The following is a 26,081-nucleotide window of genomic DNA, read 5'->3' as shown; positions in this document are numbered from 1 at the left end:
ACTGTTACTTTCACATAACTGATTTCCTCCTTCCTCTGCTAGTGTTTTCTTGCTGGTGATGTCATCACTTAGCACAAAACAGGGATGATTCACAGCATGTTTACCCTCCACTGTTATGCTGAAATCTCATTCTGTCAGCTGAAATGTTTAAATGTCAGAAACCGTTTCTTATATGTTTAGGAGGAAGTGGTCATACAAATGCATTATTAGTTTACAAATAGAACCTGGAATGTTAATACATTTGACATTTTTTAATTTCTGTATATTAATTCAGCAGGCACTTTGGAATTTTTTTCCTCTCTTGAGCATGGTGTACTTAAAAAGCTGTGGGTAAATCTAGGGGTGTCAGGAGCAAACCCAGGATTTTCAAGGGGGGGATTCCTGAAAGGTCTCCCTCAGTCAAGCACACTACAGTGTAATAATATGGTAGGACATAATGCTGGGTACATTATAATGCAATTTCCCGTCCAACTGACAAACAGGATTGATCAGGAGCAATTTGGATACAGATAATGAGGACAGCCGGCATTGCTAATGAAGGGGAAAGTGAAGCATTCTCACAGCAGGGCACAGGGCTGTGTTCATACCTGACTCTGCTAAGTTCTCTAGAGCTGCTCTATGCTCTTTACACACTCTGCTGCTACATCCAAAGTGAACTGTAGCAGCCTAGCAGGGAAATAAAGGGGGCAGTGCTGTGAGCTGCAGGATGCCTGAAGATATTCTGGTGTCTGAACTTGTGCCTGTCCCCCGACACTGCACCAGCCCTGGTCTGAGGGGGGATTCTGGGCAGCTGTAATCCCCCCTGCATTTCCCTTTGGGTGTGTTTACAAATCAGTGGAATTCTGCTAATCGATCACCATTTCTTTCTTTAAATGTTTTAAATTAATCAGAAATGTATGAGGGCAATCAGTTTAATTATTCTAAAGTAAAATTCCGACACTCAACTCATGTGCATTGAGCCACTGACCACAGGTGATAAATGAGCCATTTGCCAAAGAAGATGGCTACTGACTGAAGACCACTAAGTTAGTGTTCATATACACAATGGTGAACAGGGTATTTCAAAGAAACACCCCTGTCCTGCACTGAAGCCCATGGCATTGCCCCCTTTCAAAGAGGAGAACACTATTTGTCAATGTATGAAGTGACAATCAGCTGGTCACTACTTTATAAATATGAAAACAATCACTACTTCTCTGCACTCAAATAATGTGGACCATCATCAGTTTATCAACGGCAATTCACAGCAAAAGTGTCAATGAGGCCTCTTGCACACTACATGCAATTCTGAATTTTTTATACGATCGATTTTTGATTCCAATTAAAAAAGTACTACATGCTGCTACATTTTTTTAATCTAAATAAAAAAATCAGATCGTATACAAAAAATCTAAATTGCATGTAGTGTGCAAGAGGCCTTAATCCCTTATATGGCTGGCAATTGTTTCAGTAGAGAGCCACTTTAACCCTTTCCTAATTGTGTCCTGTGATTAATGGGATTGGCTCACAGTAATCACGGGGTCATGAGGCAATGACCGAGATGCGGAAGTTCTGCTGTCATGGAGCGAGCAGATGTAGCAACTGAACAGCATTGAGAACGATGCAAGTGCACAACGGTTAATCGTTGGAATCTACGTCCTGTCAGAGCCACACAGCCACCAGCAGGACGTGGTTCTAACAAGATCGGTCTGGAAGAGGTTAAATCTGGCAATCTGCAGGTCTCCAGAAGAGTTCCCATATTCCAGGAATAGCAGCACCCTTTTGGCAATATGTAGATTGATATATTTATGAATAGGTCCCCTAGACTTTTTACTTTTCTCGCATCCCATTTATCATTTAAACACTTCGGTCTCTCCAGCAATTTGCTCCTTGAGCTGTGGCATATGTTAAATACCCCAGGCAGACAGTCACCAAGAGATTGTTTCCCAGAAGTAGCCGTTTATCAGGGAAATCAGTGCCTGAAAATAAGACCCCATATGGAGTATGGTACATTATGCTTTTACTGGCTGGTATGAAGATGCAGAAACCCCCAAGTGAGCCTCTTGCATTGATGGATGGCTTGCCTTACAGCTGAGGACTAGCCAGAAGCCCCCAGTAGAAATGGCAGTACAGTTATCCATGCATGGCCTTACTGCACAAATAAGTTTTATCTAATTAGTTTTGCGTGATTTCACTTGTTCTCAAAGCAACAGTGTGTGGCTGGAGATGCGCGTGCATATTAAAGCCCAACCCCGAGAAAGAGAAAACATTATTTTGGATATTGTGGACGGAGGTTAATGCCTTTTGGGGATATTTTGTGTACTGCATATGTATGTGAAAATTCCTATCCTGAAAATAAGTGGCTAAATATCTTAAACAAGTGAGGAAAGAAGACTGAGGGCTCTTTCAGAGGGATAACTGAACTGCACGACTGTATAGCAGCTCAGTGTCCCTTCTGCCCACTGCCATTCAGGTGCAATTAAAATGCAACTGAATAGTAGCGTTTGTAACACTATTGCCTCAGTTCACTAGGCAGTTTAGACTAGTCTACTGATGGTTTTTAGTTTCCTGATGGTTTGGTCAGTTCAGTTGCATCAAAGGGGAATTCACTATTACGAAATGTTTTAGACCTGTTTTTAGACCTGGTCTAAACCATTTGGTAATTAGGTGGGTAAAGCAGGGGAAATGATCAAAAGATGCAATTCACAAACGAGTAGCTATGACTGACTTCCTTCTCCTTTGATGAGCTCTCTGCTGCATACAATTAAACGCCTGCATAATTCATTCAAAAGGTTCCATCCTTACATCTAAAATACCTCACAGAATTACTTTACCAACAAGAAATCAGCTGGTCTAATCTCTGTCAGAAAAAGTGGGTGTGGTTACTCCTTGTTTGCCTTTGTGAATTGTGTAATTACTGAATGTTAGACCAGGTCTAAAAACAGGTCTAAAACATTACACCAAACCATCAGTAGACTAAAAACCATCTGTAGACTAGTCTAAACTGCTTAGTGAATTGAGGCCTATGTGTGTCAGTGCTTGGCATACAGTGGCGTTACCCCGCAGTTGAGAACCACAACACATGGTGTCTGAGCGTGGCTGCGGCCATGCTCAGATGTGACTCCATGAAGGGGCCGTTTGTCCAGCACCTGTAGCAATTGCTAACAAGCACCTAGCCGGTGTAGGAGAGCAGCTGACAGGCGGTGAATTCACAGTCAGCTGCCCGTCTGAAATAGGCCTTAGAATCCTCATTTAGACACCTTTCACACATGATAGAATCTATGTGTAAAATGTGTTTTTCAAACTCATGTTCACCGCACATGTAATGCAAGTCAATGGGACTGCGAGACACATAACGTCTGGGTAAAATAAAAAATGTGACTTTACCCAGTTCTACCTTGAACATTACAAGAACATGCAGAATGACAGCCTTTGAATAGTTTCTGATTGAAAATCAAATTAAATATCTCATTGAAATTGGGTGGTTGTGAGCTATCTTGCAATTATGTTTAACCAAATAATTGCACAGATAATTATGATCAAATTGCTTTTAGACTATAAAGAGTATGGCCAATGTTAATCTGAAGACTGAGGAATAGAGCTGAGATCGCATTCAAGATATATTTTGTTGGGAAAACAGTATATCCATCAGCAGTTTAGTAATGTTTCAGGATCAAACAGGACTCCTTTCTAGAGACAATAAGAACAATCAAATAATCATGGCCCAATGGCCTGGCTAGCTGCATGAAGCGAGAGGCTAACTGAAACTATTGCTCTTTTACTATTTAATTGAATGGCACCAGCCAATCAGGCTACAATAACATAGAGCATGCAGAAACTGCCAAAGTCACAGGTTGCAAATCCCAGGCTTGAATACTGCAAAACTAATAAGTAGTAATGACTACAGCAAAACTAATAAGTAATAATAAATGGTGATAATTAGGGGTGGTCAAAGAAATGCAAGTTATTCTAAGTTGATACAGCATAATGTGATTCTTGTATGCAAATCTATGCAGTTTAAAAATGGACCAATCAAATACTGCCAATATGGCATTCTATTGGTTTAGTCTCAAGCAGCATACATTTGCATAACATATTTGCATAATCCTGCATCAACACGGAATTATTTATATCTCACCGACCATCCTTATTAACAGTCCTCTGGAAGCAATGACTGTGATGTTTGAAACAGCTGTGTTACCGTTTTTGTGCTTTTTCTTCTAGCTTTGTGTGGTTTCCTTGGCATTATTCCGCACGCTCATTGGGTTACACTGTGAAGATGTCATGTTACAGCTCATTTTGAGGTATGACCTTATTGTATTTGTTATAATGAAAAGTTTCTTTTGATTTATGTGCATCAGACTTTTTTCTTCTCTGCATTTCCCTACAGAATAAGATTCAGTCAGTAAATTCCTTTTTATATTTTATCACAAGTTGCTCTCTTTATGATCGCTTGGGCACGGCCTTCTCTATTCTTTTGACCCTGATGCACGAAACTGATGAATTATTTCAACTTAGCCCTGATTCAATGAACTTTTGTGCTACACTGTCATCCTCACATCCTGAGATATTTCCTTAGCACATTATTATTATTATTGCTTTATAAAGAGCTAACAAATTCTGTGGTATAGAAACAAACGGGGTACAAAATAATACAGACAGTGGTAGGTATACTCAAAATATTGACATTACTGTGACTAATGTAACATGATGAACAAAATGCAAAGCTAATTTCAAGGCACAAAAGGGCGAGAGAGCCCTGCCCTTGCAAACTTATAATCTAAAGGAAAAGGGAGGAAGAAGAGGTAGGGTTGTAACGATACATAGTATACAATATATATACCTAGAGGCAGTGTCTTTTAGGTTATATTTCATAATGAGTACAACTTGGCCAGAGTTTAAAGGGAAATTGCCTACAATAGAGGGTATGTATGTAAGTAAAAAAAAATTAGTCTTGAGGGAGCGTTTAAAGATTTTAAAGGGTGGAGAGTACCGGATGAGTTTTGGAAGGGTATCCCAGAGGAGTGGTGAGGCACGTGAGAAATCTTGTATACTTCAATGTAAGGGGGTTATTCTAGAGGAGGGCAATAGCACATAGCATGGGAGCATGACATTTTATTTTATTAACCAGTTTACTATTATGTACTGTTTTAATAAATTTGCAGATGTCTCCTGTGTACAGTGCCATATTAACACAGCAAGATCATCTGCATATCCGCCACAAAACCTGTGATTAATCCCTTCAGTGAGTTCTGTAGTTGGGACTAGGGATGCTCGTTCGGATTCCACGGAATTCCATCTGAATGCAGAAATTATATAGGAGAGAACAGAGGCGCCAAAAGGATAAAAGGGGTTTTAAAGGAGCTTAAAAGCCAAAAATTTGGTAATTAGAGGAGGCAGTGGTGGACTTACCTCCTCCAAGCAGACACAACACGACTGTACATTCAGTCTATTTATTAACGAACTCCAGATAAAACAAAGCAACGCGTTTCACGGGTCAGTGCCCGCTTCCTCAGGTTTTCTATTGCCTGAGGAAGCGGGCACTGACCCGTGAAACGCGTTGCTTTGTTTTATCTGGAGTTCGTTAATAAATAGACTGAATGTACAGTCGTGTTGTGTCTGCTTGGAGGAGGTAAGTCCACCACTGCCTCCTCTAATTACCAAATTTTTGGCTTTTAAGCTCCTTTAAAACCCCTTTTATCCTTTTGGCGCCTCTGTTCTCTCCTATATAATATTGTATCCACCCTGGGTGGAGGGTTGCGACCCTTTTCTACTATCTACAGAGAGCGACTTCTTATTCCTGAGTGGGGTCAGGATAATCTCCCCACCTGCCTTTACAGTGGTTGCCTATTGGTGACCCATGCTTGTGAGTATAACAACTATTACTCTTTGTCATTATCTCCTTTGTCAATACATACTACACTATTGGGGCTCTTGGTGTTCCTCTGTTTATCTCGTTTGAATGCAGAAATTGGTAAAACAAGTGCGTTAGGTGGATTTTTGCGGAAATCGCGGAAATGTCCGCAGAAATTTTCTGCCGACTTTAACATAGATTTTCTCAAAAACTACATAATCTTAAAAAAAAAATGTTCCCTCTTGTTCCTACTCTTCTGTTTAACATACCCTGAAAATGTGGTGTTCTAGCACCTATGGGGGCTTTGCTATTAACCGCTTAAAGGGATACTGTAGGGGGGTCAGGGGAAAATGAGTTGAACTTACCCGGGGCTTCTAACAGTCCCCCGCAGACATCCTGTGTTGGCGCAGCCACTCACCGATGTTCCGGTCCCGCCTCCAGTTCACTTCTGGAATTTCAGACTTTAAAGTCTGAAAACCACTGCGCCTGCGTTGCCGTGTCCTCGATCCCGCTGATGTCATCAAGAGCGCACAGCGCAAGCCCAGTATGGTCTGTGTCTGCGCAGTACACTCCTGATGACATCAGCGGGAGCGAGGACACGGGCGTGCAGGCGCAGTGGTTTTCTGACTTTAAAGTCAGAAATTCCAGAAGGGAACTGGAGGCGGGACCGGAGCATCGGTGAGTGGCTGCGCCAACACAGGATGTCTGCGGGGGACCATTAGAAGCCCCGGGTAAGTTCAGCTCATTTTCCCCCGACCCCCCTACAGTATCCTTTTAAGTCGCCGGCCATTGACTGTAAAGTAAAATGCGTAAAATCCACATTACCCAATAGGCGGTAATTCAGAAGACTCAGAATAAATAAGCCAATCAGAGAATTCGGAAATTTCGGCCTGAATCCCCATTCTCTGATTGGTTTATTCATTCTGAGTCTTCTGATTGTCATAAAAGGACTGCATATCGGTAATGCAGATTTTTCCACATTTTACATTACAGTCAATGGCCGCCGACTTTCGAGGTTAATAGCAAAACCCCCGTAGGTGCTAGAAACACCACATTTTCAGGGTATGTTATGCAGAAGAGTGGGAACAAGAGGGAAAAAAATATTCAAAAAGACCTTGTAGTTTTTGAGAAAATTGATGTGAACGTCGGCGGGAAATTTACGCAAAAATCTATATCAGAATGCGGTAATCGGTAGCGGAAAACGGAATCGATAGTGGTAATCGGCAATGGCGGAAAGCGGATTTTCTGCGGAAGCGTAAATTGGCATTTTTTACCATTTCAAGTTGGGACTGGTTTCAGTGAGTGCACGCCAGATCACATGATCACAGTGATTAGTCAATCACATTGGGGAGGGAAAGAACAGACGGCGAGGCCAGTTATGTATAGCTGCTGTTACAAAGTGTTAAAAAAGATTTCTGTGAATTAAAAGTTGGGTTTTCTTTAGATATAGTGTAGCCATATATACAGTGTAGGTTGGTATAGCTACCTATTTTAGTGTTGTGTAGTAAGGATGATTAGCGAAATACAAATTGCTCCATGTTGACACATAATGTACAGTTACTGTAGTTTGGCATGATATATAGGGATACATATATTATTAGTATTATTTATTATTATTATTTAGTGTTTATATAGCGCTGGTATCTTCTGCAGGGCTATACAGAGTATATTGTCTTGTCACTTAACTGTCCCTCAAAGGGGTTTTACAATGTAATCCCTACTAGAGATGGCTCGAACTATTCGACCGTGAATGGTTCCCGGCGAACTTTCAGTGGTTCACGTTCGCGATCGAACGCAAACTTTATGGCGGTTTGACCCGCCTCCTACACTACATCATTAGGGTCAACTTAGACCCTATATATCACAGTCAGCAGGCACAGGGTAGCCAATCAGGCTACACTCCCTCCTGGAGCCCCACCCCCCCTTATAAAAGGCAGGCAGTGTCAGCTTGTCAGGACGTAGTTGACTATTTAAAACCGAACACCTCATCTTCCTCAGCATCCGCACGGAAGCGTGACATATCTTCCTCCTCATGCTCTGATTCTGGCACCCCACTTAACACTCAGTCGGCCGCCACTACCAAAGAGCCATCACCCCAGGCCTCAGAAGTGTGGACATTATTTTGTGTGTCTGCCTCAGATGAGAGCAATACCACCTGTACTCTCTGCCACCAAAAATTGAGCCGTGGAAAGACCAAGACCTGCGTAGGGACAACTTCCTTACAAAGGCACATGATGACAATGCACAAACTGCAATGGGATGACCACCTGAGGAAAAGCAGCACACAAAAGCAAAGCCACACACCACAGTGGAAGATACCAGGCCACAGTTATTTCTCAAATAAGGCGATACCCAAACTGTACCATGATGTTGAAAGGCAAGTGGTGTCATCTTTGGCACACAGCGTAGGGTCAAGGGTCCATCTGACCATGTGGTCTGCAAAGCACGGTCAGGCCTGCCTGAAGACTAAGTCAGTTCTCACACACACCATCTCTGCCTGCACGCCGTGTGACTGCCTGCCCCAAGACTAAGTCGCTCCCCACACAGCATCTCTGCCTGCAAGCCGCTTGACTGCCTTCTCCGCCACCACCAACAGGGTCCAGGACACCAGGCGGATTGCTGAATTTTTAAGGCCGCTGCAGCCGCTATAATAGTTTTTCTGGTGCGTGTACATGCCTGCCTAATTTTTCTGGCTGCACTGCAGCTGCAAAAACAACAAAAAAGGCATGTACATGTGTCAATTCCCCTTTGTGATCGATACCTTGCCGCGGTAAAGGGGCTTGCATATCACAATGAAGCAATGACCGCCAGCTAAATGAGTGTCTCGGGGGGGCACACCCAAGATAATAAGGTCGTTGCTTCATTGTGGACAAACCAAATTCGATCATCTGGACAGTCACTGTTGTTCTATCATTGAGCTACCACAGCCCGGCGACCATATGGGCTTGAAACCGCCAGGGCCTGCACTCTCACCATGGTGCACACCAATCCAGCACGGCCGTCACTACACAAACAGCTGTTTGCGGTGCGTTACACTGTGAGTTTGGTGTGTCAGTGTGAAGCAGTACTCTAATTACACTCCCTGATTGATGTATACACATGCAAGACGTTTAAGGGCCCTTTTCCACTAGCAAGCGCGATCGCAAGCGCAAATCACCTGCGCTTGCGATCACGCAGGCTCCTTTTTCCACTGTCTGCAATCTGCTGTACCGACGTCGGGAGTGTAACGCGATTGCGACGAGAATCGCGCAGGACGGCGATCGCCTTTCGGCAAAAAACAAATCGCGATCGAAGCGCCATAGTGGAAAAAGAGCACCACGATTTACATGTTATCGCGGTGCTCTAGTGATTAGAAAAACGGCTGCGGTGCGCTTTTTAAATCGGATCGCAGCCAGTGGAAAAGGGCCCTTAAAGCATTTTAGGCCTCCAATTTAGCATGCAATCTGATTTCTGCCCTTAAAACGCTGCTTTGCGTCAAATCCAGATTTTTCCCCGGGACTTTTGGCGTTTATCCCAGTCATCCATGCCCCCCTCCAGGTGTTAGACCCCTTGAAACAACTTTTCTATCACTTTTGTAGCCAGCATAAATGTTTCTAGTTTTCCAAGTTCGCCTCCCCATTGAAGTCTGTTGCGGTCCGTGAAAGTTCGCACGAACCGAACTGTTGCGGAATTTCACGTTCGATGTTCGTGAGCCGAAAATCGGAGGTTCGAGCCATCTCTGATCCCTACCATAGTTATATATTTATGTATGTATTGTGTAGTGTATGTATTGTAGGGCTAGGGCTAATTTAGGGAAAAGCCAATTAACTTATATGTATGTTTTGGGGATGTGGGTGAAAACCGAACTGCCTAATGGAAACACACAGGGAGAACATACAAACTCCTTGCAGATAGTGCCCCGGCTGGGATTCGAACCAGGGACCTAGAGCATCAGGGTGAGAAGACTAACCACTATGCCACCGTGGTGGCATAGTGTTGTTCTTTTATAGGGCACTAGCATTGTGCAGGTATGTATCTGGTGGTTTAAACATACAAAAATTTGTAAATTAGCGCATCACCAGGCCACCTCTGAATGTGTACCTACCTCTGTATGTACTCATTCAGAGGCAGCCTGGTGATGCGCTGATTTTTTGTTTTTCTATAATGTTACTTTCTTTCTCTCTTATCTGCTTATCACCTTTGCGCAGATGTTGAGTATGCTGTGCTGGACTAGTGATGAGTCATTTTTTTGTGTACACAATTTGAATTTTACTTGCATTTTTGAAAATGAATCTAAAATAAATAATGCAATTAAATTGCATGAAGAGTAAAGAAGAAGATGGCACATCACAAGCTTGCAATTTGTGTTTGAGCTAGTCACACTGCATGCTTTGTGCACGGACTCTTCATCGTGTGTGCCTTGTAGTGCAGTAACTTGCATTATTGGAACCAGACCAAATGCTTTGAAACCCCCAAACAGATAGATACTCAGTGGTGCAGGATCTGGTTAGCTAAACCATTGTACGGACAAGAGAAGGATCCGCAAACTCAGTGAAATTCTAAAAGTAGCTATGACTAAGGGTGCATTGTAAGCCGGAAACGTGTTGGTATGTCCTGTGGATGTCTATGTCTTTCTGTGTTTGGATTAATCGTCAATAAAGAATACCAGCTATTAGAATTTCACCGAGTTTGTGGATCTTTCTGTTCACTGTAAAATTGCATTATTGATTAGAGCCTAATTTATTTTTTTTAAACACACTTAAAGTATGCAAACACTTTAAAGATTGCTTTCCATTTATTGCACAGGACTTTAAATATATTGCTTTTTTCAGCACCTTATGATATCAAGTCTAATAGGGTAAAGTAAGGTAAACGTCTTTGCAAACAAATAGACTAGTGTAAAGGCTTCTTCCTCCATCTGTCTATCCCTGACACGGTTTGTTAGTAAGTGTCCATAAAAATGACATATTGCTTTGAGATGAAGAGCACAACCATACAACCAAAGTCAGGTAAAATGTATTATTTTGACAAATTGCAGTTCAGTGCTGTAGATGAGAAACAATGTCAGGGTCTCTTCAGAGGAATAGGGACACATACATTGCTGCCTTCCTTTAAATAAAAATGCTGAGTTGCTGTCTGTAATACTGATTATCTGGTTATAATCTATATAACTAAAAGCAGTTGTAATATGCACTGCATCTGTATTATAACTGCTGCCTACCATGTTTGCGGGAGGGCAGAAGGAGAGGGGAAGGGGGCGTGCATGAGTGCAGTGGGGGCTCTGCAGTAGTTGCGCCGGGTGGGAGGGCGGTGACGGATTCTTTAAAAGGATAGGGGGATTACTGGTACATTATAAATTCCTTACCGGTAATGTGTATGAAGGTCCTTGAACCATATGCTGTAGCTGATCTGTGAATTTTTTTAACCTCAAATAAATGGAAATTCCACTATACTGTACGTAATTGTATTTTATGGATCCATTTGTCGAAGTAGTCCCTTTAATTTTACATGGGTCCATTTGATGATCAATATCACAATTGAATAAAGTTCAATGTTTCCACTGATTTAAGCCTTTCATATTGATCGGAAAATGTGCTTTATTGATTGTAATAAATAACAAAATAAATTATCGCAAAGGTTTAAATCCACTTCATATTTAAAGGGGCAGCACGGTGGCGTAGTGGTTAGCTCTCTCGCCTTGCAGCGCTGGGTCCCTGGTTCGAATCCCAGCCAGGGCACTATCTGCAAAGAGTTTGTATGTTCTCTCCGTGTCTGCATGGGTTTCCTCCAGCCACTCCAGTTTCCTCCCACATTCCAAAAACATATGGATAAGTTAATTGGCTCCCCCTAAAAAAAAATTGGCCCTAGACTACAGTACTTACACTACATAATATAGACATATGGCAATGGTAGGGATTAGATTGTGAGCTCCTTTGAGGGACAGTTAGTGACAAGATATATATATACACTGTACAGCGCTGCGTAATATGTCGGCGCTATATAAATACTAAATAATAATAATCGATTAGACGTTTTGTCCGATCAAATGTCTATTTGTCTATTATACAATGTACAGCAGCTTTATGAAACTGGAAATTGAAATTTATTGTACCCTTTTCTAGGTACAAGAGTATTAGTGTAACATAGTCCCCCTCCCACCACTTCTTTTTTATAAGCAGATAAGTTTATACAATTACCTGTGTCCTTGCAGTACCTGCAAACCAGAAGGTGCGACAGGAAGCTCTCTTCTGGTTATACGCATCTTCTCCCCACCTTCTCCCTCATAGGGATGTGTTGCCATGACGGCAACATTGGGAATGGACCCAAACTGCGTAGCTTTCTATTGGCTCAATACCGCTGTCAGTTAGTGTTGGGCGAACAGTGTTCGCCACTGTTCGGGTTCTGTTCGGGTGATGTTCAAGTTCGGCCGAACACCTGATGGTGTTCGGACAAACCGTTCGGCCACATGGCCGAACTAAGAGCGCATGGCCAAACGTTCCCCGAACGTTCGGCTAGCGCTGTGATTGGCCGAACGGGTCACGTGGTTCGGACCCGAACGCGCTCTGATTGGCCGAACTGTCACGTGGTTCGGGTAAATAAATACCCGAACCACGTCATATCTCCGCCATTTGTCTGTGGGTTTAGCTTTGGGTAGGCAGGCAGGGTAGTTCGCGCTCCAGCCACGCTAGCCGGGGTCCCCCCAGTCATTGTGTCGCTGCTGGGAATAGTAGCATTGTGTTTACTGCCACTCTGTGTCTGCTGGGAACAGTAGTACACCGCTCGCTCAGCCACACTATATAGCATTGTGTTTACTGCCACTCTGTGTCTGCTGGGAACATTAGTACACTGCCGCTCACTCAGTCACCCCATTACTATATAGCATTGCTGGGATCTGTAGTACTCTGCTCACCCACCCATACCATTGTACTGCCAGTCACTGTGTATATTGCTGGGATCTGTAGTACTTCACTCACCGTCAACCACTATATAGCATTGCGTACTCTGCCAGTCAGTGTGTATATTGCTGGGATCAGTAATACTCCACTCAACGTCAACCACTATATGAGCTCACCATGAGTTCCTCAGAGACCTCCGCTGTGAGCAGCACTCCCAACAACAGCAACAGCCAACGCCCCACGCAAGCTATAACATCCACCCCAGCAGCCAGTGGTCAGCAGCAGCCCTCCCCGGAGGAGAACGTTGTGTCCATCGGTCCGGCGCCAGAGCGATGATTGAGGGCTGCCATTGAGGAGATGATGGGGCCTGATGTGGAGGAGGAGGTCGGGCTCAGGCCAGCATCCCAAGTTAATGTTGAGGACGATGAGGGGTCTGTGTCTGGGGATGTTGGGGTGGCAGAGGTGGTGGGTGGGTCAGACTCAGGAGAAGAGTTGTATGATGAGGATGATGATCGGGACCATCTGTATGTGCCTCAGAGTCCGACCCCGGAAAACATGTTGTATCGTGTGTTTAGGTACTAAAATCTGCGTTCCCACTTCCCAGTACTGCCCGGGTCCACGGATCCATATAATTTTTTGGGCAGCACTATCAAACTGTGGTACTATGAGTGAGTTGCCATGGTCCTTCTGTGCTGTCACACTCACCGTCTGTCTGCAGATGGATTGTTCAACACAGCTACGCCATCTGACATGTAGTCCTTGACCATCTTCTCCAGGCGATTGGTGTTGGAGGACGTGGAACTGCCCGATTGCTGTTCTGTGGGCTGCTGCATGGGTGTCAGAAAATGTTCCCACTCCAAGGACACTGCCAATACCATTCCCTTTTGGGCACTAGCAGCAGCTTGTGTTCTTTGCTGCCCTCCTGGTCCTCCTGGGTTTGCTGAAGTCAGTCTGTCGGCGTACAACTGGCTAGAGAAGGAGGAGGATGTCAATCTCCTCTCTAAAGTCTCCATCCTCAAAGGCCTGCTGGAATTGTTCCATTTTTGACCTGTCTGAAACTTTCTTCAATCAGTTTTTTAACATTGTGTTTGTATAAACTGGGTATAAACCCAGTAATTGGTGTTGTCCAGAATAATGAATAATAATGAATAGTGAATAATGCGCGGGCCGCGTTCAATGCAGTCTAGCATGAATTGAGCCATGTGTGCCAGAGAATCCTGCCAGACTCCTCTGTCTTCATGTTCTTGTGAGCGTTGTGATTGTTGTGATGCACCATATTCGTCACCAGCATCACTTTCTTCCTCTTCTGCTGTCCATTCCCGCTAAATTGTGGAAGTCCAACGTGCACCGCTCTGTCCCTCGGCAGTGGGGGCATCCAATTCCTGCTCCAACTCCAGCTGTTCCTCGTCCTGTTCTTTGTCATAGCTGGGACCAGCGTTTCCTGAGGCAGGTTGCCTGATGTTGGTATCATCACGCTGATCGTTTTCATCTTCAGATTCCCCCACTTGCATCATGCCAGCGGTTTCCATCTTCAACATTGATTTCTTCAGTAAACACAGCAGTGGTATTGTAATGCTGACTGTAGAGTTGTCACTGCTCAGTCACAAGCAACGTGGATTGCTCAAAATTTTGGAGGACTTGGCAGAGATCCAACATGGTGGCCCAATCAGATCCACAGAAGCTTGGTAGCTAGCTGCTGGAATGCGCCTCGGCACTGCGCAAAAGCGTGCTAGCATGTGCAGCGTAGAATTCCAGCGCGTAGGGAGGGACATCACCCAGCGAGCGATGGTGCTCTAGATTGAAGCGCTCCTGCATCTCTTGGTGAGTCCTTCAGAAGCGGTACTGGACTTTTAAAAATGTTTTTTTTTTTCCTTCAACAGAAGATCTGCCACGTTGGAGTGAGGAGGACGCCGCCGACCCCGACACCAAGCTGATCCCCGGCGAACTCCAAGCAGGAGATCTTCAGGAACCCTCAAGGCTTTAAGCAAGCTGAGGAGGATCAGCAGTCCCGACGAGACCTCTCCTCATATGTGACTGTGTGCAGTGGAGTAGAGCTCCCCAGAACAACCTCTCACTTGTCACTTTGTCACTGGTCACTTTGTCACTTTGTCACTTGTCACTTTGTCACTTGTCACTTTGTCACTTTGTCACTTGTCACTTTGTCAATTGTCACTTTGTCATTTTGTCACTTTGTCAGTCACTTTGTCACTTTGTCACTGGTCACTTTTCACTTTGTCACTTGTCACTTGGTCACTTGTCACTTGGTCACTTGGTCACTTGTCCAGATGATCTCGGTACACCTCCTGCGATTCAAATTCCTGCACACATTGCTCTGGGATTTGGGTGTGATGAATGATGCATCTAACTGGCCACCGGAGGCAATTAAGGCCTTCAAAACATTGAAAGCAGCTTTCTGTTCCGCCCCCATTTTGCGTCATGTTGAGTTGTTGACGTCATGTTCATCCTCGGCCTCGCCTTGCATTTCAGTGCGAGGTGCATTTTCCACAGAAAAAGGTTGTGAATCCGGGCACAACATTTGTGGCTGTTCCATTGACCTTTCACAGGTAGAAGATTGTGGGGGTGGGAATAGCTCCTCCGAATAGCCCATTGTGTCCTGAAAACTACTCATTGCATTGCTTTGCGCACGCATTTTTTTGTCCTCATGCAAGGCCTGAGTTGCGCCTGAAAGCGTGGCCTTCTCCTCCTGTTCCATCACGTCTGCTGCTGCTGGGTTAGCGTTGCCGCCCGGTCCCTGTTTATTGAACCTCTTATCTTTATTACATTTATGACTGCATGGCGGTACAAAGCATGCTATCCGCACGCTTCTTGTCCTCATGCAAGGCCTGGGTTGTTGTGTCTCAAAGCGTGGCCTTCTCCTCCTGCGCCTCCTCCTGTTCCATCACGTGTGCTGCTGCTGCTGCTGGGTTAGCGTTGCCGGTCCCTGTTTATGGAACCTCTCATCTTTATTACATTTATGACTGCATGGCGGTAAAAAGCATGCTATCCGCACGCTTCTTGTCCTCATGCAAGGCCTGGGTTGTTGTGTCTCAAAAAGCGTGGCCTTCTCCTCCTGCGCCTCCTCCTCCTGTTCCATCACGTGTGCTGCTGCTGGTGCTGGGTTAGCGTTACCGGTCCCTTTTCCTGGAACCTCTTCTCTGTATTACATTTATGACTGCATGGCGACAAAAAGCATGTTACCTGTGCAAAGAAACATGACATTTTCCACATTTAAAAGACAGTTTTTCCTTTGAAACTTTACAATCAATTTTCTCAAAAACTATAAGCTCTTTTTCAAATATTTTTTTTCCTCTTGTACCCACTCCCAAGGTGCACATACCCTGCAAATTTGGGGTATGTAGCATGTAAGGAAGCTTTACAAAGCACGAAAGTTCGGGTCCCCATTGACTTCCATTATGTTCGGAGTTCAGCGCGAAAACACGAACATCGCGGCGATGTTCGGCGAACGTTCGCGAACCCGAACATCTAGTTGTTCGCCCAACACTACTGTCAGTCACTGTGGTGTCAGTGGTATTGGGCCAGTGGAAAGCCATGCATTTCTGGTCCATTTCTGACTGAAGCATCAGCTGCTTCCACGGCATTAAGTCACCAAAAGGGAGGAGGTGGGTAGGAGAAATGTATAACCAGAAAAGAGCTTCCTGTCACACTGCACCTTCTGGAATAACCGGAACTGCACAGGGACACAGTTAATTGTATAAATGTATTTATTTATAAAAGTGGTTGTGGTGGGGGATGGAATTATGTTAAACTTATACTCTTGTACCTTCAATTTCGAGTACCTTTGAGTTTTCAATTTCCAGTTTCATCACACTTTAAATATGAAAAGTGCAAATTCTAAATAAATAATACTTGTACCGCCAATCTGTATAGATCAAATACATCCCTCCATAAATCACCTCCACATGTTGCTTTTGGCTTCCTGTTACTCCAAAAATGTCCTTTTAAAATCAGTGATGTTATGAAGGAGCAGCAAGTGGAGGAAACTGTTGAATATAATGTGACGTCAAAGGTAAGTATCATTTATCACATGCCTGTCAGTTTCAGAAGCATCCCTGGTATATAAAGCACCACAGCCCACTGTGGATAATGATGAATGTTCATGGGTGTTACAAGAACTGAAATAATTTACGACGTAAGTAGGAATGACCTTTGAAAAAAGGTTAGCAATAAAAATATATTGACCTGGAAAATTACTAGGTGACCATTTTCCTTTTACCTCTTTTCAGATATTCATCATGCTTTTTACATCGGCATTTCTTGATAATTTTACTTTTATGGTCGCTGTGCGCTCTGCTCTACACTTTCTGCAATCAGCTGTCTTTGTTTGTGAATGGGAAATGTAATGTTCACTGGGCCAAACTTAATCACATTATCGACTTACTTAAAAATGTAACACCACTTTTGATAAAATAGATTGGTATAAATAATACTGTTGCACAGGCCATTTTATAATTGAATCTATTTTTTTTATTGCATTTGAATGAAAATTGCAGTCAGCTTTGAATTTTATAAAGTTTCCATAAAGTTCAATTTTCAATCTTTTCCGACCATAGCAACAGTGCTAATGCATTAAAAGCATGTTCATTTGGCAGGAAGTAAAATGTTGGCATTCCCAGGAATTATCCTAAAAGAGTCCAGCAACTAGTCGTAGCAAGTAGTCATTAATTATACCAACTAGTTCTTGCAAGCAGTGGGTCTTCCTGTAGACTTATTTACAGTACATTTGACTGCAGTCAAACAGCTGCTAAATTGTTAGGTTTTGAACAACTCAGTTTGTTACTTTCTGGTGACATGAGACTGATCTATTTACATGCATATATTCCCATTAAAGGTAGAACCTGATTTTGCCTCAGCTTGAATCTCAAGTTCAAGAGCATGAAGTGGTCACTTGTTTGCTTACTGTTGTCAGGACCAATTCAAAGGAATGAACCTCAATGTTGGTGAACTGGTCTAATACAAAATGCTGCTGCAATCCATTTTCGAAGCAAAGATCTTACATTTTTGCAGCCGAATGCAGTTCTGTAATTTAGTTGTTTTCATTGCAACTAGAGCTCCAGCTTGCTGTGTATGTTTTTTTGATTGCAGAATGTTAATGACCATTTGTATGTACCGTATATTCCGGCGTATAAGACGACTGGGCGTATAAGACGACCCCCCAACTTTTCCAGTTAAAATATAGAGTTTGGGATATACTCACCGTATAAGACTACCCATCATTTAACGCACACCAAATAAAAATAAAAATAAAAAAAATCATGTACTGTCGCTGTGTATGAACAGATACTGGTGCTGTACTGTATGTGTTACCCAGTATATAACAGTATATAGTCAATTGACTTGTTGCATTGGTCAACTCTCCTTAATTAGACTGGTCAGCTCTCCTTGTCTACCTGTTTATCAGAGCGGTATGGAAGAATAGATTGCGCTCCCTCAGCAGGGAGATCTGAGAGGCGGTAACAGGATAGGGCCTATCACCCGGCATCAATGACACCCGGCGTATAAGACGACCCCCAACTTTCCAGAAGATTTTGAAGGGTTAAAAAGTAGTCTTATACGCAGGAATATACAGTAAATTGACAAATCCCCTCAGCACCTGCTTTTCCCTTTACATCTTATGCTGCGTACACACTGGCGACTATGGTCGTTTGAAACAGCTCATTAACGATCGTTCCGCCGACAATCGGGGAAAGAACTTTACCCAACGATCATTAACACGAACGACAACAGAACGACATCGGGAAGATGGAAATATCCAACCTGACGGATCGTATCTACCAACAATCGTTACAAAACTATAGTGTGTACAGACATCGGCCGAGAACGATCGTTACAAGGGCCAATGCGCCTGCTTTGGATTCTGCCCAGCTTCTGTACTTCCTGTGTAGTGTGACCCGTAAAGATTGTTACATTACAAATTTCAAATAAACTTTGTTTGCAAGTTAACTATCATATATTTTTATCTATTGTAACTCCATGTTGGTAGTTTTTTTTTTAATTTTATATAAATATGTACGCAACATTTCCTTCTGATCGTTCTTTTCTGCGAGAACTATCGTTAAAATGTGTATGATGATCGCTGCATCCCATCGTTGCATACCAATCTTTTCAATATCGTTCGTCTGGTAACTATCGTTCTTTGCAAACGATAGTTATCGCAAGTGTGTACGAAGCATAAGTCCCAGCAGGATTAGCATGGCTACCCTTGCTTGTGGTCACTGTATAAATGAAGTAACTGTTAAAAACTGTGTTGTGTGTTTACGAGGCTCCCCACTTGCTAAAGGTATAGTTAATTATAACATCAGAAGCAATCCAGAGTAAGAATACATAAAAACATGATATATATTTTTTTCATTACTGTACGCATACTTTCAGCATACTTTTTTCCCTCTCAGTGTAAGTGGAGTTTCACTTAAATAATAAAACTAATAACTTTTCCCTTGTAGAAGAAGCTCATTGTTCTGTACCTGTATATGTAACGCTTCACTGACTTACTGCTGCGAAGAAAGACCTTTTTTTTATTATTAATTAAGTACCTCTTTTTATGTACAAGACCAATTGGAGATAAAATATTCACTGTTCTACATAGCAAGTTTAATCCTCTGCTTATTATAGGAGCAGTTAGAAACTGTGGAATTAAAAAGAGAAGCCAGCAACAGGGAGTACAAAATTAAAGCAGGAGGTCACTAGTATGCAGAACTGTATATAATTTCAAGGAGTGGTACTGGACTATTTATATTGTGCAGGGTAGAGTGCTCAGCGGCTTTTTATAGGTAGATTGCTGTTACATACATATCCACCAAGCAGTTCCAAAGCTGTAAAACAGGACTGGGCTTTGTTTAATGGTTGGATGAAGCAAGCTCCGTTTTCTGTGAAACCACTGCAATCAGTGCATGTTGCAGTAACAATTTATCCAGCAGTAGGACCTCCTACAATTGCACCAGCTGTGTAACTTAAACGGCAAGGAATTGATTACCCAAAATCTCAGATTGATTGACTTTCAATCGAATTTTATCAAAAAATGATTACAAGAATAGATTGGGCGGGGCAGAAAACCTAGGTCAATTGGGGACAGGTGTATTGGTAGATCAGACTCAGAATCAATTCATTTGGGCAAGTAAGTTTGACTTGGCAGTTGCTTAATGGACACAGACAAAACAATACAAGGGCAGACACTACAGTATATACAGTATATTACAAGTCAAGGACAGTTTGTAACTTCTAGTGGCAGTGAACAAGGTGAAAAGTGTTCATTTTCAGTTTTGTGCTGAATGCTTTCAAGTCCTAGCAGATCTAGTGTGGTTCTGCATTAAGCATGGCTAGCGCCTGAGGGAAAAACAGCGTTCCTGCGTCCTGAGGTTTAAGTTGCAATTGACCGGAATCTTACTCCTGAAGGCAAGAGCTGGAAGATGAAGTGAGCAGGGTGAGAGGGGTCAGAGGCAATCTTGGTTACTTTCTTTCTACACCTGCCTGCGTAAAGATCCTGCAGGGAAGGTAAGCTACAGCCAATTATCCTTTCTGCAGTTCAGATGATGTGCTGTAGTCTCACCTAGATGATGTCATGATGAATTCAATGATCGCAGTGTAGAACTGTGCCATTCATTTTTATGGTAGGCCAAAGTTTTTCAGCTGCTGTAGGTGGTACATCCTCTGTTGCGCTTTCTTGATGATAGTGACAGTATTGTTGTCACGTTTTAGGTTGTTGGAGATTGTGGACCCAAGAAATGTGATTGACGCTACCTGGGTTTACTGTATATCCATTTATGGTTAAGGGGAGGTGGTGGTGGTGGTGGTGGTGGGGGGGGGGATCTCCTAAAGTTTTTTATGATCTCCATGGTTTTAAGAGCATTTAGTTGCAAGTTGTTACTGCTGCACCAGGAGGAAAGCTGTCCCACTACATACCTCATCCCCATTTTGTATGAGACCAACTACTGTTGGATCATCTGCTAACTTCAGAACCTTAACAGATGGATCTGTGGAGATGCAGCCATTGGTGTACAGTGAATAGAGAAGTTGGGAAAACACACAGCCCTGGGGCTTGATGTGTGTTTCCCAAGTCTATCCTGCTATCTCCTGTCGCTTAAGAAATTGGTTATCCATTTGCAGATGGATTCAGGTACCGTTGTATGTGTAGCTGGGAGAGCTTGATGCATAGCAGCGATGATATTATGGTATTAAATGCAGAGCTGAAATCTACAAAGAAAATTCTGGTGTAGGTTCCCAGGATTTCTAGATGCTGTAGTACATAAGGCACACACATTTACAGCATCATCTGCAGTTCTATTAGACCTGTAGGCGAATTGCAGAGAGTCTAGCAGGGGATCTGTTATGGATTTCAGATAAGCCATTATCAGTTTTTCAAATGCTTTCATGACCAGTGATGTGAGGGCAACAGGCCTATAATCCTATAGACACGTAGGATTTTATATTTTAGGAACTGGGGCAAAAGTTGAATGTTTAAAACAGGCAGGGAACATTGAGAGTTCCAGAGATGATTTGAATATGTCTGAGAAAACAGGGGCTAGCTGGAAGATCAGTGGCCCATAGCGTTGCACTGCATTAAACAGTTTCAATCAATTTGCAATAGATTCCTTGCTAGAATATATTGATGTGGGGTGTATGGTAGAAATCAATAACTTCTTAATTGATTATTTTTATTGAGTTGTATAGCAACAACATATCCCATGATACTGTACAATAGACAATTCACAGTACATACAGTTGCATGAATACATGGACGAGATATATATATATATATATATATATATATATATATATATATATATATATATATATATATACAGTGGGTTGCAAAAGTATTCGGCCCCCTTGAAGTTTTCCACATTTTGTCATATTACTGCTACAAACATGAATCTATTTTACTAGAATTCCACGTGAAAGACCAACACAAAGTGGTGTACACATGAGAAGTGGTACGAAAATCATACATGATTCCAAACATTTTTTACAAATACATAACTGCAAAGTGGTGTGTGCATAATTATTCGGCCCCCTTTGATCTGAGTGCAGTCAGTTGCCTATAGACATTGCCTGATGAGTGCTAATGACTAAATAGAGTGCACTTGTGTGTAATCTAATGTCAGTACAAATACAGCTGCTCTGTGAGGGCATCAGAGGTTGTCTAAGAGAATATTGGGAGCAACAACACCGTGAAGTCCAAAGAACACACAAGACAGGTCAGGGATCAAGTTATTGAGAAATTTAAAGCAGGCTTAGGCTACAAAAAGATTGTCATGCACTGTACAAAGTTGGCCTTTATGGAAGAGTGGCAAGAAGAAAGGCATTGTTAACAGAAAACATAAGAAGTCCCGTTTGCAGTTTGCCACAAGCCATGTGGGGGACACAGCAACCATGTGGAAGAAGGTGCTCTGGTCAGATGAGACCAAAATGGAACTTTTTGGGCACAATGCATAACACTATGTGTGGCAGGAAACTAACACTGCACATCACTCTGAACACACCATCCCCACTGTCAAATATGGTGGTGGCAGCATCATGCTCGAGGGGTGCATCTCTTCTGCAGGGACAGGGAAGCTGGTCAGAGTTGATGGGAAGATGGATGAAGCCAAATACAGGGCAAACTTGGAAGAAAACCTCTTGGAGACTGCAAAAGACTTGAGACTGGGGCAGAGGTTCACCTTCCAGCACGACCATGACCCTAAACATAAAGCCAGGGCAACAATGGAATGGTTTAAAACAAAACATATCTATGTGTTAGAATGGCCCAGTCAAAGTCCAGATCTAAATCCAATCAAGAATCTGTGGCAAGATCTGAAAACTGCTGTTCACAAACTCTGTCCATCTAATCTGACTGAGCTGGAGCTGTTTTGCAAAGAAGAATGGGCAAGGATTTCAGTCTCTAGATGTGCAAAGCTGGTAGAGACATACCCTAAGGGCCCTTTTCCACTAGCGTGTTTGCGCTAGCTGAATCGCAAAACCGCAAACCGCTAGCGATTTTACAGTCGCTACGGTTTGCTTTTTAACATAGGAATCGCGGTAGGTCATTTCCACTACCGCGATTCGTTTTTTACTTGATCGCGATCGCGCCGCGGAGCGACTTTTGCCGCGATTTTGCTATGCAGTGCATAGCATAGCAAAATCGCGGCCGCAAACGTCGGGAAAACGGCGGAATTGCGATTCAGCAATCGCTAGCGTTCAGCGCGAACGCTAGCGACTGCTAGTGGAAAAGGGCCCTAAAAGACTGGCAGCTGTAATTGCAGCAAAAGGTGGTTCTACAAAGTATTGACTCAGTGGGCCGAATAATTACGCACACCCCACTTTGCAGTTATTTATTTGTAAAAAATGTTTGGAATGATGTATGATTTTCGATCCACTCTCACGTGCACACCACTTTGTATTGGTCTTTCACGTGGAATTCCAATAAAATTGATGCATGTTTGTGGCAGTAATGTGACAAAATGTGGAAAACTTCAAGGGGGCCGAATACTTTTGCAACCCACTGCATATATATATATATATATATATATATATATATATAATATATATATATACATATATGTCACTTCAGGCAAGAAGACCTGAACAACCCACGCCCCCCGAAAAAAAACACACACTAGAGAACATAAACCATGTGCCGTATAGGGTGGATCCTGTCGCCTTTCGTTGCACTCCCACTTCCTGCATCCCCCAGCTAAGTTTGTATATGCAGAGTATAGTGCGGCAGAAGCTGTGCTCTCACCTCTCTGCTGGAGTCCAGTGCTGTGCTTTTTTCTGTCTGCTCCCCACTCAGCTTAGTGCCCAGAATCTCCTACTGCATGTAGCGTGCTTACACGCTACATGCAGAGAGCCAGCACTAGAGGGAGCTTACTGCTTTTATATAATATGTATTTACTAAACACAGGATGGTCGAACAGGCACAGCACTGGACTCCAGAGGGGAGGTTAGAGCTTTTGCTGTGCTATATTCTGCCTTTACATACTGGACTGGGGGAGCACAGGAAGGGGACAGGAACCAAGAGTGGGACAAAAGGGCAGAGGGAGACACAAAGGGGGACAGAAGGAGGCACAGTAGGACAGAGGGACGCACACAGAGCCCGATCATCCACTTAGGCAGGTGCCTAGGCCCTGGAGAGAGTCTAGGGGTCCAGTTTATGCTAGCCCCAACAAATCTTGCCAAAAAAAGTAGGTGGCTATCAAGTGTGGGCCCAATGTTGTAGCTTGACTAGGGCACCATTTCACTTTAATAAATCTCTGCATGCAGAGGGGGCAGAGGTGGCACAGGGGAACTGAAGGTGGCACAAGGGGACAGAAGGAGGCACAAAGGTAGACAGAAGGAGGCACAGGGGGACAGGTGGGCAGAGGGGGCACAGGGGGACTGAAGGTGGCACAAGGAGACAGGAGGCACAAGGGCACAGAAGGAGGTACAAACACTCATGGGGTGTGGATTCGTTTGGGGGGAGTGGCTTCATTTGAGGGGGCGGGCTTAGTTGGGGGTTGGGGATTAATCAGAGGCATGGCACCCTCCAGGACCAATAGCACTCCAGGCAGTGGCCTGTAATGCTCATGCCTAAAAACGCCCCTGTATATATGGTTCAAGTAAATCAAGGGTTTTATACTGAATTCAAACAGTTGTGCATTCTACAATGCTCAAAATGAGTCTGCCTGGCTATCTTGCATTAGTAAGCACTCGGACCAACCTTTGTTTCATCATGTTTTCACATAGAATGCTTATATAAGAGGAAGTTGTGCCGAAGCTAACATTTCAGCACACTCATAATACTTCTGTTTATGTTTTTAGCTGTACTGAGCAGTGCTAGTAAGGTCTTTGGTCATACTGAGGTGGCATAAAAACACGGCCTACACACACAGAATTTACGTTTTAGCTTATGGTTTTTAATGATCAAATGTGCTGCCTGTAATTCTGTTTCCTGTGGAGCTTGCAATAGCTTGATTTAGACTTCGCCACAGAGTCTTTCAGCTATGATTATAAATCTCTTTACAATTTCTTCAGTAAAGTACTTCTCTGTAAGATAATTATTTGAGTCAGGCATTGAACCAGCAGCCCGACGAGCAGATGCTAGAGCACAATTTGATGATCTAGAATGTATGTCTGGACTAGGATGATACACTGTATATTGTAATACACTGGCTGACAGGTTTGCGGATACCAGGCTGTGTCAAATGCATTATTTATAATAGATATTTTTTGTTCCAGTCTGTCCCGGTTATTTATTTATTTCACACATTTATATAGTGCTGACACATTTTTCACAGTGTTTTACAGAGAGCACTGAACAATACACATTACTACCTGTCTTTCAGTGGGTCCATCTAAGGTCATTAGGAGAATACTGGGGAACATTTTGGGAGGGGGGGTATGGGGTGTCAGGGGCGTTTCTAGGGTCCTTGGAGATCAGTGGCACCTGTGGGCACCAGGCGCGGAGGTACCATGCGTGGCCATGCGGTGGTACCACCGCGTGGCCATGCGGTGAGTGGGCGTGGCCATGGGTGGGGCCAAATGTACATGAACTTAGCAGCGGTGTAAGCTACGGATAACGGGCCTGCCCATCGAAATATTGGACGGAGCCCCCTGTCCTTTAATTCGATCATTTACAATCAGTATAGGCATAGATCAAAGATGTATACGCACATACAATTTTGATTGGTCAATCACTGACCCCCAATTTCCCACCCCCGTGCAGTAAGTGGGCCAACAGACAATGAATTTTATGAACAGAGCTAAAATTGGCTAATCAAAATTGTATGTGTGTACCAGGCTTTACAGCTAATACTGTACATACTGAAAGTAGCAGGGATCAGCATACAATACAGCTGGTTTACAATCAATAAAGGCACAGAGTAGCACCTTACACTGTACACACTGGAGGTAAATCAGCACACAGTGCAAGCACTAGAGAACAGCGTATACTGTACATACTGTAGGCAGCAGAATTCAGCACACTGCAGCTAGCGTGCCAAAAATATGACGATCACGTTGTGCGGCGTGCTTATCGCTCCGCACCAAAAAATGGGTGGGCCATGGACCAGAATATAGGTGTGGTAACGGGTGGAGACAAATTTACATGAACCTAGCAATGGTGAGACATCAGATTAGGACAGTGGTGGCGAACCTTTTGGAGGCCGAGTGCCCAAACTGCAACCCAAAAGTCACTTACCGGTATCTATCGCAAAGTGGCAACAGCAATTTAAACTAAATACTGTACAAACGTTTTAACTCATACATGAACATTATGGAAAATCCAAGTTGAAAATAAACTGTGAAGATAAACAATTTCATCCATCCTACTCCTGAAAAATGTATTCAATTTTTTAGAACCTCCCAGTTTTATTTTCTGTTTTAAAACGCTAAAAAAGTAG

At 43.3% G+C, this 26,081-nt stretch overlaps 1 protein-coding gene across 1 annotated transcript in view; it reads left to right on the top strand.

The window, feature by feature from the left end:
* Positions 1-26,081, top strand: part of LOC137570395 (FHF complex subunit HOOK-interacting protein 1A-like) — a 285,196-nt gene that overhangs the window by 168,489 nt on the left and 90,626 nt on the right. The window contains exon 6 of the mRNA XM_068279077.1: positions 4,204-4,283. Coding sequence (XP_068135178.1) covers positions 4,204-4,283 — 80 coding nt within the window. The remainder of the gene's footprint in view (positions 1-4,203; positions 4,284-26,081) is intronic.

Source organism: Hyperolius riggenbachi, chromosome 1 (genome assembly GCF_040937935.1).
Source record: "Hyperolius riggenbachi isolate aHypRig1 chromosome 1, aHypRig1.pri, whole genome shotgun sequence".
In the NCBI taxonomy this organism is placed as follows: Eukaryota; Metazoa; Chordata; class Amphibia; order Anura; family Hyperoliidae; genus Hyperolius; species Hyperolius riggenbachi.
Note: the sequence above shows the minus strand (reverse complement) of the source record. Positions and strands in the feature narration are given on the sequence as shown.